Source organism: Monodon monoceros, unplaced genomic scaffold, assembly GCF_005190385.1.
Source record: "Monodon monoceros isolate NGI ecotype Baffin Bay Population unplaced genomic scaffold, NGI_Narwhal_1 Super_Scaffold_19, whole genome shotgun sequence".
NCBI lineage: Eukaryota > Metazoa > Chordata > Mammalia > Artiodactyla > Monodontidae > Monodon > Monodon monoceros.
The window spans coordinates 14914468-14930285 of NW_021703775.1; the positions used below are offsets into that span (position 1 = coordinate 14914468).

Sequence of the window (15818 nt, forward strand, 5' to 3'; positions counted from 1 at the left end):
TGACCCCAATTCTCTTTTCATCAACCACCCTGCTTCTCTTCTGTCTTTGCCATCCCCAGATTAGTATGTCCAAATCCAAACTCCTATTTTTCCCTGAAGAATCTGTTCCATTCAATCTTCTGTGTCTTACTTAATAGCATCTCACCCCTTTCCCTTGCTCAGTCAAAGTGATCATTAAAGTCAACCTGGGCACTTCTCTGGTTGCCCACCTTGTATACAATCCATAAAAATATCCTGTTGGGCTACTGCTGCCACCGCTGCCACCTGAGGATCACAGGTCACTGCCCACACCTTCCTGGGAGCCTGGACAGCCCACCACTGATTTTTCTGTGTGTGTTTCTCTATTCGCTTTGTTTCTGGTTTGTTTGGTTTTGCTTTTACCATTTGTCTTGGGTATTGTTTGTTTGTTTGTTTTCTTTTCCTTTTTTTTTATTGTTGTTGTTGCTGTTTGTCTGAGTCTTTGCCTTTTTTCTTGGGTTTTCTTTTCCTTTTTTTTGTTGTTGTTTGGGTCTTTGCTTTTTTTCTTGGGTTTTGTTTGTCTGGTTTTTTTCTTCCCCCCTCTCTGTTTTTTTCTTTTTTTCCATACCAGGTGGCTTGCAGGGTCTTGGTTCCCCAGCCAGGGGTTGGGCCTGAGCCTCTGGGGTGGGAGTGCCAAGTCCAGGACATTGGACCACCAGAGAATCCCTAGCCCCAGGGAACATTAATTGGTGAGAGCTCTCCTGGAGGTCTCCATCTTAACACCAAGACCCACTCCACCCAACTGCCAGCAGGCTCCAGTGCTGGAAGCCTCACTCCAAACAACTAGCAAGGCAGGAGCCCACAACCCCACCCATCAGCAGACAAGCTGTGAAGGAGGAAAGGTTTCCACCAATAGGAAGCCGCTTCACGGGCGGAGACTGCAGGTGGCGGAGGGGGTAAGCATTGGAGCCGTGGAGGAGAGCGCAGCAACAGGGTTACGAAGGGCAAAGTGGAGAGATTCCCGCACAGAGGATCGGTGCCGACCGGCACTCACCAGCCCGAGAGGCTTGTCTGCTCGCCCGCCGGGACGGGTGGGGGCTGGGAGCTGAGGCTAGGGCTTCGGTCGAATCCCAGGGAGAGGAATGGGGTTGCCTGCGGGAACACAGCCTGAAGGGGGCTAAAGCACCACGGCTAGCCGGGAGGGAGTCCAGGAAAAAGTCTGGAGCTGCCAAAGAGACAAGAGACTTTTACTTGCCTCTTTGTTTCCTGGGGCGCAAGGAGAGGGGATTAAGAGCGCCACTTAAAGGAGCTCCAGGGACAGGCGTGAGACGCGGCTATCAGTGCCAACCCCAGAGACGGGCATGAGACGCTAAGGCTGCTGCTGCCGCCACCAAGAAGCGTGTGGGCAAGTACAGGTCACTATCCACACCTCCCCTCCTGGGAACCTGTGCAGCCTGCCACTGCCAGTGTCCCGTGATCTAGGGACAATTTTCCTGGGAGAACGCATGGCGTGCCTCAAGCTGGTGCAACGCCATGCTGGCCTCTGCTGCTTCAGGCTCGCCCTGCATCTGTACCCCTCCCTCTCCCCGGCCTGAGTGAACCAGAGCCCCCAAATCAGCTGCTCCTTTAACCCCGTCCTGTCTGAGTGAAGAACAGATGCCCTCTGGCGACCTACAAGCAGAGGCAGGTCCAAATACAAAGCTGAACCCCGGAAGCTGTGCGAATAAAGAAGAGAAAGGGAAATTTCTCCCAGCAGTTTCAGGAGCAGTGGATTAAATCTCCACAATCAACTTGATGTACGCTGCATCTGTGGAATACCTGAATTGAACAAATCATCCCAAAATGAGGAGGTGGACTTTGGGAGCAACGATATATATATATTTTTTCCATTTTTCTCTTTTTGTGAGTGTGTATGTGTGTGCTTCTGTGTGTGATTTTGTCTGTATAGCTTTGCTTTTTACCATTTGTCCTAGGGTTCAATCTGTCTTTTCTTTTTTTATTATTACTTAAAAATTTTTTTTCTTAATAATTATTTTTTAATTTTTATTTTAATAACTTTATTTTACTTTACTTCATATTATTTTATTTTATCTTCTTCTTTCTTTCATTCTTTTTTTTCTCCCTTTTATTCTAAGCCATGTGGAGGACAGGCTCTTGGTGCTCCAGCCAGGCATCAGGGCTGGGCCACTGAGGTGGGAGAGCCAAGTTCAGGACACTGGTCCACAAGAGACTCCCAACTCCATGTAATATCAAACGGTGAAAATCACCCAGAGATCTCCATCTCAATGCCAAGACCCAGCTCCACTCAATGACCAGCAAGCTACAGTGCAGGACACCCTATGCCAAACAACTAGCAAGACAGGAACACAACCCCATCCATTAGCACAGAGGCTCCTAAAATCATAATAAGGCCACAGACACCGCAAAACACACCACTAGACGTGGACCTGCCCACCAGAAAGACAAGATCCAGCCTCATCCACCAGAACACAGGCACTAGTACCCTCCACCAGGAAGCCTACACAACCCACTGCAACAACCTTAGCCACTGGGGATGGGCACCAAAAACAATGGAAACTATGAACCTGAAGCCTGCAAAAGGAGACCCCAAAAAACAGTAAGTTAAGCAAAATGAGAAGACAGAGAAACACACAGCAGATAAAGGAGCAAGGCAAAAATCCACCAGATCTAACAAATGAAGAGGAAATAGGTGGTCTACCTGAAAAAGAATTCAGAATATTGTTAGTAAAGTCATCCAAAATCTTGGAAATAGAATGAAGAAAATACAAGAAACGTTTAACAAAGACCTAGACGAACTAAACAGCAAACAAACAGAGATGAACAACACAATAAATGAAATTAAATATTCTCTAGAAGGGATCAATAGCAGAATAACTGAGGCAGAAGAACGGATAAATGACCTGGAAGATAAAATAGTGGAAATAACTACTGCAGAGCAGAATAAAGAAAAAATAATGAAAAGAATTGAGGACAGTCTCAGAGACCTCTGGGACAACATTAAATGCATCAACATTCGAATTATAGGGGTCCCAGAAGAAGAAGAGAAAAAGAAAGGGACTGAGAATATATTAGAAGAGATTATACTTGAAAATGTCCCTAATATGGGAAAGGAAATAGTTAATCAAGCCCAGGAAGGACAGACAGTCCCATATAGGATAAATCCAAGGAGAAACACACCGAGATACATATTAATCAAACTATCAAAAATTAAATACAAACAACAAATATTAAAAGCAGCAAGGGAAAAACAACAAATAACATATAAGGGAATCCCCATAAGGTTAACAGCTGATCTTTCAGAAGAAACTCTGCAAGCCAGAAGGGATTGGCAGGACATATTTAACGTGATGAAGGAGAAAATACTACAACCAAGATTACTCTACCCAGCAAGGATCTCATTCACATTTGACAGAGAAATTAAAAGCTTTACAGACAAGCAAAAGCTAAGAGAATTTTGCACCACCAAACCAGCTTTACAACAAATGCTAAAGGAACTTCTCTAGGCAGGAAACACAAGAGAAGGAAAAGTCCTACAATAATAAACCCAAAACAATTAAGAAAATGGTAATAAGCACATACATATCGATAATTGCCTTAAATGTAAATGGATTAAATGCTCCAACCAAAAGACATAGACTGGCTGAATGGATACCAAAAAAAGACCCATATATATGGTGTCTACAAGAGACCCACTTCAGACCTAGGGACACATACAGACTGAAAGTGACGGGATGGAAAAAGATATTCCATGCAAATAAAAATCAAAAGAAAGCTGGAGTAGCAATTCTCATATCAGACAAAATAGACTTTAAAACAAAGACTATTACAAGAGACAAAGAAGGACACTACATAACAATCAAGGGATCAATCCAACAAGAAGATATAACAATTGTAAATATTTATGCACCCAACATAGGAGCACTTCAATACATAAGACAAACACTAGCAGCCATAAAAGAGGAAATCGACAGTAACACAATCATCATAGGGGACTTTAACACCCCACTTTCACCAATGGACAGATCATCCAAAATGAAAATAAAGAAGGAAACACAAGCTTTAAATGATATGTTAAAGAAGATGGACTTAATTGATATTTATAGGACATTTCATCCAAAAACAACTGAATACACATTCTTCTCAACTGCTCATGGAACATTCTCCAGGATAGATCATATCTTGGGTCACAGATTAAGCCTTGATAAGTTCAAGAAAATTGAAATCATATCAAGTATCTTTTCCAACCACAACACTATAAGACTAGATATCAATTACAGGAAAAAATCTGTAAGAAATACAAACACATGGAGGCTAAACAACACACTGCTTAATAACCAAGAGATCACTGAAGAAATCAAAGAGGCAACCAAAAAATACCTAGAAACAAATGACAATGAAAACACAATGACCGAAAACCTATGGGATGCAGCAAAAGCAGTTCTAAGAGGGAAGTTTATAGCAATACAATCCTAGCTTAGGAAACAAGAAACATCTCAAATAAACAATCTAACCTTATACCTAAAGCAGTTAGAGAAAGAACAAAAAAACCCAAAGTTAGCAGAAGGAAAGAAATGATAAAGATCAGATCAGAAATAAATGAAACAGAAATGAAGGAAATGATAGCAAAGATCAATAAAACTAAAAGTTGGTTCTTTGAGAGGATAAACAAAGTTGATAAACCATTAGCCAGACTTATCAAGAAAAATAGGGAGAAGACTCAAATCAATAGAATTAGAAATGAAAAAGGAGAAGTAACAACTGACACTGTAGAAATACAAAGGATCATGAGAGATTACTACAAGCAACTATATGCCAATAAAATGGACAACCTGAAAGAAATCGACAAATTCTTAGAAATGCACAACCTTCCAAGACTGAACCAGGAAGAAATAAAATATATGAATAGACCAACCACAAGCACTGAAATTGAAACTGTGATTAAAAATCTTCCAACAAACAAAAGCCCAAGACCAGATGGCTTCACAGGCAAATTCTATCAAACACTTAGAGAAGAGCTAACACCTATCCTTCTCAAACCCTTCCAAATTACAGCAGAGGGAGGAACACTTCAAACTCATTCTATGAGGCCACCATCACTCTGATACCAAAACCAGAAAAATATGTCACAAAGAAAGAAAACTGCAGGCCAATATCACTGATGAACATAGATGCAAAAATCCTCAACAAAATACTAGCAAACAAAATCCAACAGCACATTTAAAGGATCATACACTATGATCAACTGGGTTTTATCCCAGGAATGCAAGGATTCTTCAATATATGCAAATCAATCAATGTGATACACCATATTAACAAATTGAAAGGGAAAAACCACATGATCATCTCAATAGATTCAGAGAAAGCTTTCAACAAAATTCAACACCAATTTATGATAAAAACCGTCCAGAAAGTAGGCATAGAGGGGACTTTTCTCAACATAATAAAGGCCATATATGACAAACCCACAGCCAACATCATCCTCAATGGTGAAAAACTGAAACCACTTCCTCTAAGATCAGGAACAAGACAAGGTTGCCCACTCTTACCACTATTATTCAACATAGTTTTGGAAGTTTTAGCCACAGCAATCAGAGAAGAAAAAGAAATAACAGGGATCCAAGTTGGAAAAGAAGAAGTAAAGCTGTCACTGTTAGCAGATGACATGATACTATATGTAGAGAATCCTAAAGATGCTACCAGAAAACTACTAGAGCTAATCAATGAATTTGATAAAGCAGCAGGATACAAAATTAATGCACAGAAATCGCTAACATTCCTATGCACTAATGCTGAAAAATCTGAAAGTGAAATTAAGAAAACACTCCCATTTACCATTGCAACAAAAAGAATAAAATATCTAGGAATAAACCTATGTAAGGAGACAAAAGATCTGTATGCAGAAAATTATAAGACACTGATAAAAGAAATTAAAGATGATACAAATAGTTGGAGAGATATACCATGTTCTTGGATTGGAAGAATCAATACTGTGAAAATGACTCTACTACCCAAAGCAATATACAAATTTAATGCAATCCCTATCAAACTACCACTGGTATTTTTCACAGAACTAGAATAAGAAATTCCACAATTTGTGTGGAAACACAAAGGACCTCGAATAGCAAATGTAATCTTGAGATAGAAAAATGGAGTTGGAGGAATCAGGCTCCCTGACTTCAGACTATACTACAGAGCTACAGTAATCAAGACAGTATGGTACTGGCACAAAAAGAGAAATATAGATCAATGGAACAGGATAGAAAGCCCAGAGATAAACCCACGCACATATGGTCACATTATCTTTGATAAAGGAGGCAAGAATATACAGTGGAGAAAAGACAGCCTCTTCAATAAGTGGTGCTGGGAAAACTGGACAGCTACATGTAAAAGAATGAAATTAGAACACTTCCTAACACCATACACAAAAATAAACTCAAAATGGATTAAAGACCTAAATGTAAGGCCAGACACCATCAAACTCTTAGAGGAAAACATAGGCAGAACACTGTATGACATAAATCACAGCAAGATCCTTTTTGACCCACCTCCTGGAGAAATGGAAATAAAAACAAAAATAAACAAATGGGACCTAAGGAAACTTAAAAGCTTTTGCACAGCAAAGGAAAGCATAAAGACGACGACAAGACAACCCTCAGAATGGGAGAAAATATTTGCAAATGAAGCAACTGACAAAGGATTATTCTCCAAAACATACAAGCAACACATGCAGCTCAATATGAAAAGACAAATAACCCAATCCAAAAATGGGCAGAAGATCTAAATAGACATTTCTACAAAGAAGATATACAGATTTCCAACAAACACATGAAAGTATGCTCAACATCATTAATCATTAGAGCAATGTAAATCAAAACTACAATGAGGTATCATCTCACACCGGTCAGAATGGCCATCATCAAAAAATCTACAAACAATAAATGCTGGAGAGGGTGTGAAGAAGAGGGACCCTCTTGCACTGTTGGTGGGAATGTAAATGGATACAGCCACTATGGAGAACAGTATGGAGGTTCCTTCAAAAAGTAAAAATAGAACTACCATATGACCCAGCAATCCCACTACTGGGCATATACCCAGAGAAACCATTATGCAAAAAGACACATGCCCCCAATGTTCATTACAGCACTATTTACAATAGCCAGGACATGGAGGCAAGCTAAATGTCCATCAACAGATTAATGGATAAAGATGTGGTATATTTGTACAAATTGTGTCATTTGTAGAGGAATGGATGGACCTAGAGACAGTCATAGAGAGTGAAGTAAGCCAGAAAGAGAAAAACAAGTATAATATATTAACACATATATGTGGAATCTAGAAAAACGGTACTGATGAACCTATTTGCAAAGCAGAAATAGAGACATAGATGTAGAGAACAAATGTGTGGACAACAGGGGCAGGAATGGGGGACTGGGATGAATTGGGAGATTGGGATTAACATATATATGCCGCTGGGTATGAAATAGATAACTAGGGAGGAACTGCTGTATAGCACGGGGAAGTCTACTCAGTGCTCTGTGGTGACCTCGATGGGAGGGAAATCCCAAAGGGAGGGGATATGTGTATACATATGGCTGGTTCACTTCACTGTGCAGCAGGAGCTAGCACAACATTGTAAAGCAACTATATTCCAATAAAAACAAAACAAAACAAAAAGTAAAAAACCCAGCCCTCAACAGTTGAATGACTAAACAAATTATGGTATATTCATAAAATGGAATACTACTCGGCAAGGAAAGGAAATTTATTCATGCAACAACATGGATCTCAAAAATATTATGCTAGAGAAATTGGACACAAAAAACCAGCTGTGATTCCCTCTGTGTGAAATTCTTTTTATAAAAGCATAACTAATATATTGTGATAGAAATTACACTAGTGGCTGCTTGAGGTGTCAGGGAGGGGTGGTCATGGTGGAGGGTATGTATGAGAAATTTTTCAGGTGACAGAAATGTTCTTGATTGAGGTAGTGGTTACATGAACGTATACATTTGGCAAAGCTTATCAAACTACACTTAAAATGGGTCATAGTATTATGTCAATTATATCTCAATAAAGTTGAGTTTTTTAAAAAAAATCCTGTTGGCTTAACCTTCAAATTATTTCCAGAATTTGACCCACTTCTCCCCACCTCCACCACTACCACCTGGTCTATCTCTTACGTGAATAATTACAGCCTTCTAATTGGTCTTCCTCTTTCAATACTTGCTCCTCAAAAGTCCATCCTCTACACAGCAACCAGAGAGGTCCTTTGCACAATGTAATTCAGATCACTGCACTTCTCTACTTGAAACTCTTCCTTGGTTCTCCATTTTTCTCAGAGTAAAACTTAATGTTTTTACAATAGCTGGCAGGGCCATCAACGGTCTGTCATCTCATTCATTCTACTGTAGTCACACCAGCCTGCTGTTCGGTTCTTCAACATGCCAGGTGTGCTCCTGCCTTGGGATATTTGTATTCACTTTGCTGCTGTCTGGAAAGCTCTTCTCCCCTCTTCCCATAGCACATAATTCACTCCTTCTCCTTCAAGTCTTTGTCCAAATGCCAGCTTCTCAATGAGGCCCACGCTGACCACCCCAATTTATTAACAACCTCTTTCCAAGAACTCCCAATCCCCTTTGCTTTACACTGTTTTTTTGTATAACACTTGCATATTCTAGCATTCTATATAATTTACTCCTGTATCGTATTAATTATTGTCTCCCTCTGCTAAAATGTAAGCTCCATGAGGGCGGCAATTTTGATCTGGATGGTTCACTAACACAGCTCTAGCACCTAGAAATGGTCATGCTATAGATTGTGTGCTCAATACATTCTGCTGAATGATTTTCATAAGCATCTCTCTTCCTTCTACAAATTGTTTCTCACTCCTGTTAAGCTCTTTCAGGTTTACCATAAATCTATCATTTAAAAATTTGATTAAAATGTTTTTCTTCTCCCCAGCAGGAGAGTTGTTTTCAGTGTTATCTGACTCAATCAAAACTACAGTGCTGAGTAAGGGAGAAGAGAATTCCTAGAAAGAACTTTTATCTTCCTATGCAGCAGAGACTGGGGAAGGCAGCTCGAAGAATTTGGTGGCAATGCTCAACTACAGCCACCTTCAAGCAAAGACCATCTCAACAACTATAGCATTCAACCCAACTAAACAACCACAGAGGAAGGTCAGCATCATCTTTAAGTCCTGTTACCTGTTGTGCTGAATTTTAAAGCAATTCACAGACGCATTTGGGTGACTCTTCAAATTATTTCAACAACAAATGTGTGTTTAGCAACAATAGAGAGTATATGTGAGTGTGTGTGTATTATTAATCTATATAAATCCCCTAAATTATCAAGCTCGTTTTACTTACAAAAAACCCTTATTTCTACTCTATTAAGGAAAGCTGAAATGACATGTGAAAAAAATCAAGCATCATCTATTTTTTATACATTGCCATCTTCTTTTCTCAGTAATCAAAAAATATCAAAAATATGTTTGTAATACCGATTAAAAATAAATGGAATTATATCAGTATAATATAAACATAGAAACACAGCAGTGTCTATAAAATGTCTATAAGTAAAGATAAATGGGAAAAATAAAATTGTTGTGATTAATATTCATTTGTCATTGGATGATAAACCAACTTATATTTTATCAGATAAATCATTAACACGCAATTGATTATGGATAACATTTGCAATCTTATTTGTAATTTTTACTGCTAAATAAATTGCTTCATAAAAGAGAACTCACTTCAGATTATATCTATCGTACTCAGTGGAAGATCTTGGCACTGCAGAGATCATATAAAGAAATCCAATGTGCTCATTTTCACGTACTATTTTGATGATTTGCAAGGGATCTTGAATGTTGGCTTTAATGACTTCTTCCCGGTCGTGGAAATAGTACTTAGGGTAAGTTGAGGAACTAATCTCGTAGAGGCCTCTTCTTCCAGTGCTGGTACGTGACAGTTTAGCAGGAGAGGGGGAGAACGCCTCAGCAGAGGGCCATTGGATCTAAACAAAGCCAGTTTTTCAAAAAATTAGTTGTTTTTTGGGGGGGAAAAAAAACTATATATGTGACAAAATATTAACCTCCAGGACTAATTACCACACTGCCTAAGATGTCTAGGGCTTAAAGGAAAGCATTTTTGAACTGAAAACTTTCAAACTATTGATCAGCAGTGATAGATTCCCTCTCAGTACTCCTTGCCCAGATGTCCGTCTCCTTCTCACAAGCACCCCCAGCAACACTTCCCATTGCCTTCTCTTCTCCCTTCACTTAAATGTTTATTACATCAAAATGTTACCAGCTCCCTGGTGTTTAGGAGAGCCCACCACTCCCCTTGCTCAGTTGCTCTGTATCTCCCCTGACTGTGGCCTTTCCCTCAACACCCTACCCCCCCCCCCCCAGCCCCACTTCGTTCTGACAACCTTGATGCTTTTCGGTGAGTGACATCTTGGACAGCTGTCGTCATAACTCATAATAAACTATTTTTAATGAATGTGACGGGTTGTTACATTGAGTATTGGGGATCAGTATTATGTAATAGCCTTGGAGAAGCATATGTGTTATTTTTTTTCGAACTTCCTCCTCTTATTTTATTTATTTTTTTATTGGAGTAAAATTGCTTTACATGCTGTGTTAGTTTCTGCTGTACAGTGACGTGAATCAACTATATGTATACCTATATTCCCTCCTTCTTGGACCTCCCTCCCACCTCCCCCCACCCCGCCCATCGAGGTCATCACGGAGCACCGAGTTGAGCTCCTTGTACTATACAGCAGGTTCCACTAGCTATCTATTTTACACATGGTAGTGTATTTATGTCAAATCTCATCTCCCAATTCATCCCACCCTCGCCTTCCTCCCCGTGTCCACATGTCTGTTCTCTACATCTACGTCTGTATGCCTGCCCTACAAATAGGTTTATCTGTACCATTTTTCTAGATTCCACATATATGCTTTAATATACAATATTTGTTTTTCTCTTTCTGGCTTACTTCACTCTATATGATAGACTCTAGGTCCATCCACATCTCTACAAATGACCTAATTTCGTTCCTTTTTGTGGCTGAGTAATATTCCATTGCATATATGTACCACATCTTCTTTATCCATTCATCTATCATTGGACATTTAGGTTGTTTCCATGTCCTGGCTATTGTAAATAGTGCTGCAATGAACACTGGGGTACATGTGTCCTCACATGCACACTGAAATGTGAAAGGCACTGTCTCCAGAACAGGCAATTGTGAGTTAGTAACGTATATGCTTATGCTTCCTGCCCTGTGGGTCCTAAGCATAAGCATATATGTTATTAACTCACAATTAATTGTTTGTTCTGGAGACAGTGCCTCTCACATTTCAGTGTGCATATGAATTACCTGGGTAACCTGTTGAAATGCAGAGTCTGCCAGCCAATCCAAGGTGGAGCCTGAGAGTCTGCATTTCTCACTTGCTTCCAGGAGATGCAGATGCTGCTGGTTCCAGACCACGTGTGGAGCCCCAAGGCTAAGTCCCCACCATGTTCACACACTTGAAGTTTGCTCCAATCCCTGGGTCCCACTGTCTGCTCTCAGTGCCACTCACACTCCTTTGCTCCTCCCCAACAAACTTGGGAAAGCATCAAACACGTCTTCTCCTCCTGCCGAGGAGGTTGATAACCGTGTTTGAGGAAATGTGACATCAACTCCAACAGTCATCCCTTTGTCTCTCTGACAGGACTGGCTTTAAGAAAAAAGAATCTGCATTGCAGACCTGCTTTGGTGAATAATTGAGGTACATATATAAATGATATCTTTATTGCCTATTAGCAGAGTTAATAGAGGTTGCCATTTCTATAAAAGAGTTATTACCATAAGCTCTGTGGAACAACGTCCCCATAAGATTTGTATTCATAGGGATCATTATTCTCTATCTCTGATTAAATACCTCATTGAATAGGAGTTTCAGAAGAGAATCCTGGGAATTTCAGAGCTAAAGGACATACATCTTTAAAATCAAAGATAAAATATGCTCCTTTCATTTATCGGCCAGGGATAGCAACAAAGGTACTGTTTTCTTATATAAAAGAAGAGGCCAAACCAGATACCAGAACCAGAGAAAATATATATTGCTTTGTCCCAATGTTTCAACAAGAGCTGTAGTTAACTCTTTTATGAGACAAGAGTATTAACATTTTAACAGGAAATGCATTTGTTTTATTTATTATATCTCTTAAAAAGTTGTACTGCATTCTAAGTGAAAGGTTTCTTCAACAATAGGCCTAAACATTTTCATTTCATTTCTAATTATGTAACTCAGTGGGAAGATGTGATTCAATTTAAACAGTCACATATGTTTGGATTTTGCAGTAGTTGGGGGAGGGAAATAGAGGAAGCATTTGTTCATAAATTGTAGGACATCTATCATATTCCTCTATGGTGGATTCCCAGTCCAATCGATAAGTCAATCTTTCTTAATTACCGGAAGCAAAGCCTTCAACTTTCCATCCTTCTTTCCTTCCTCCCTCCCTCCTTCCCTCCCTCCCTCTCTCCCTCCCTTCCTTCCTTCCTTCCTTCCATCCATCCTTCCTTCCTTCCTTCCTTCCTTCCTTCATCTCCCAGTAAATCTTACTAGATACATTTCCATTCTGAACTCATTCTGAGAAATCAATACCCAGAAAAATGAACCTCTTCTCAGAATAAATACCCTTCTCCTTTTAAATAGAATATCCCCTTTCTTCCACATTTCCATTCAACCTCTAACTCTTTACTGAATCCTTCACTTAGTTACAGTTACAGCCAAACATAACCTATAACTTATTCCTTTTCAGCTACGTCCTTCATCCCAGATGTGCACACAATCTCTCTCACTTTTATTTTTTATTTTTAAAAAATTTTATTGAAGTATAGTTGATTTACAATGTTGTGATAACTTCTGCTGTACAGCAAAGTGATTCAGTTTTACACATATATATTCTTTTTCATATCCTTTTCCATTATGGTTTATCACAGGATATTTAATATAGTTCCCTGTGCTATACAGTAGGACCTTGTTTTATTAATCCTTCCTATATATAATAGTTTGCATAATCTCTTTTTAAAATTCACGCTCTTAAAACCCACTTTATACAAAATGAGCTAATTAATGTACAATCAGATCTTTCTTGGCCCCACTTAAAATATCTCGTTCTCTCTTTCTACTTCACAGAAACCAAATTAACTGAAGCTATACAATTTCATACAATTTATCATATGATATTCTCTCAGGATAATCTCACCCAAACCCATGGCTCCCAAGGCCATAGCTCTCCCACCTTATTTGCCTTGTTAACTTTCCACTTATTCCTCTGAGCTTAGTGCAGTTCCCTAGGGTAGCTGTTCTTCCACTGACGATCCCCCTGGCCACCAGGTGTAAGCATCCCTTCTGCTCAGTTCTCCATTATTTTGTACTTTAAATGATCAGTGAGAGCTCTTATCACACCTCACTGTGCTTAAGTGTTTACTTGTTCATTTCCCACTTCCAGATTCTGAAATCCTCGAGGACAGAGCTTGTCCTCAACTCTCAATTTCTAGCACTGCAGCCCAAAGCCTGAAAGACAGACAACTAGCACTGAAAGATCCTCTCAATAAAAAGCTCAGGGAATTCTTGGCTCTATTGGTATTTTTATTGTGGGTGTGTCCTCCACATTTTCTTCCACTTCTGTTCTTTTGTTTAATTATCTACAGGTGTTTACATAAAGCCAGGCTCTAGTGATTTTGCCCCAGAACTACTATTCACTTATTCATTGCAAGGCAACTTCCCCACTCTACAACTCTCACCAATTACAAAAGTTGTCTCTCTAGTTGGTTCAGTTTCCATTTTATTGCCCTTCACCAAGGTCTTCAAAGATTTGGGGGGATAATGATGAAAATTTCATAAAAGTTACAATAACATTCAAAATACTATCATGTCTTCTTTTAACATGTCTTCTAGAGAAGATCAGAAGACACTATATGAATGCTAAAAGTTTTCCTTTATGATTTTACTCTACTGTCCAAATTTTCCTTAAATAGGAAGAACTGGGAAATACTGTATTCCCCCAATCCATTACATAACCTAAGGGGAAAAGATTTTGCCACTATCCTCATGAGTTAAAAGCATGTTAGCAATGCTATATGAAACTAACATTAAAAAGATCAATTAAGTACTTACCTGTTTTTTCTTTCTCACAGAACCTTCACGCTTGAACTGAACAAGAGATTTGGTAGAACTTCTTTCTTCAGTGCTTCCTGGAGGCTTTAGGACTCCAGAAGTGATTAACTGGTATCGGTTCTGCTCATATATGTATTCTGATTTCTTATGATCTTGGTAGGCTTTTAGCACTGGCTTTGGGAAATAAAAAGACATGTTAATCTTTTAAATATTAATGTGAACTTGTTCTTCACTACCTTTGGACTCTATCTCTGTTGGAAATTGATCACCTTCCTGGACTAATTTCCTATCTAAGCCACAATCATTATTAGCAGCTATCATCATTATCCATGGCCTGTTGCTTGACTAAGACTTTTCTACTTGGTTTCCATTAATTCTGCCCTTTAAATACCAATGAATACTTCTAAGGGTGACATTATGACAGAAAGTACACAGAGGCATGAAATCACATACTCACTAATTGTCCAATACAAACCCCCACCATTCACTACAATAGTTACCGTGGGATCATACAGCACTCCCACTCTACCCAAAGGTCACTAATCACTTCCCATAGCCATAACTAATTGAAGATCATCACAAAGCCAAACAACCTGACTTTTAAAATGGGCAGAGAATCTGAATAGGCATACTTCCAAAGAGGAAATGCATCTCTAATCATCAGGAAAGTGCAAGTCAAAACCACAATGAGATATCACCTCACACCTGTCAGAATGGCTATCATCAAAAATAACACAAATAACAAATGTAGGCGAGGATGTGGAGAAAAGGGAACTTTTGCACATTGTTAGTGGGAATGTAAATTGGTACAGCCACTATAGAAAACAGTATGGAGTTTCCTCAAAAAATTTTAAAAAAAGAACTACCATATGACCCAGCAATTACACTCCTGGGTATTTATCTGAAGAAAACAAATACACTAATTCAAAAAGATATATGCACTCCATGTTCACTGCAGCATTATTTACAATTGCCAAGATATGGAAGCAACCTAAGAGCCCATCAATAGATGAATGGATAAAGAAGATGTCTTATATATATACAGTGGACTATTATTCAGCCATTAAAAAGAACAGAATTTTGCCATTTGCAGCAACATGGATGAACCTGGAGGGTATTATGTTAAGTGAAATAAGTGAGACATATGTTACCACTTATATGTAGAATTAAAAAATAAAACACACTAGTGAATATAACAAAAGAAGTAGACTCACAGATATAGAGTGGTTACCGGTGGTGAGAGGGAAGGGAGGAGGGGCAAGATAGGGGTAAGGGATGAAGAAATACAAACTACTATGTATAAAATAAATAAGCTACAAGGATATATTGTTCAGCACAAGGAATATAGCCAATATTTTATAATAACTTTAAATGGAGTATAATCTATAAAAATATTGACTCACTATGCTGTACACCTGAAACTAATAAAATATTGTAAATCAACTATACTTCAATAAAAAAAGATCAAGAAAAAAAAGTACTAGATGAAAATATAAGAGGTGAATTTTACAACACTGTTAAGAAAGTCTATCTCTATGCTAAGTTAAGACAGAGAAAGACAAATATTGCATGATATCACTTATATGTGGAATCCAAAAAATACAACAAGCTAGTGAATATAATAAAAAAGAAGCAGACTCAGATATAGAGAACAAACTAG

The 15818-nt window shown here is 38.8% G+C and overlaps 1 protein-coding gene across 1 annotated transcript in view; it reads right to left on the minus strand.

The window, feature by feature from the left end:
- The window catches only part of DNAH6 (dynein axonemal heavy chain 6), a 291735-nt gene that overhangs the window by 258314 nt on the left and 17603 nt on the right, over positions 1-15818 (minus strand). The window contains exons 3-4 of the mRNA XM_029232839.1: positions 14159-14332; positions 9734-9996 (exon numbers count right to left, since the gene is read on the minus strand). Of these exons, the coding sequence (XP_029088672.1) occupies positions 9734-9996; positions 14159-14332 (437 nt within the window). The remainder of the gene's footprint in view (positions 1-9733; positions 9997-14158; positions 14333-15818) is intronic.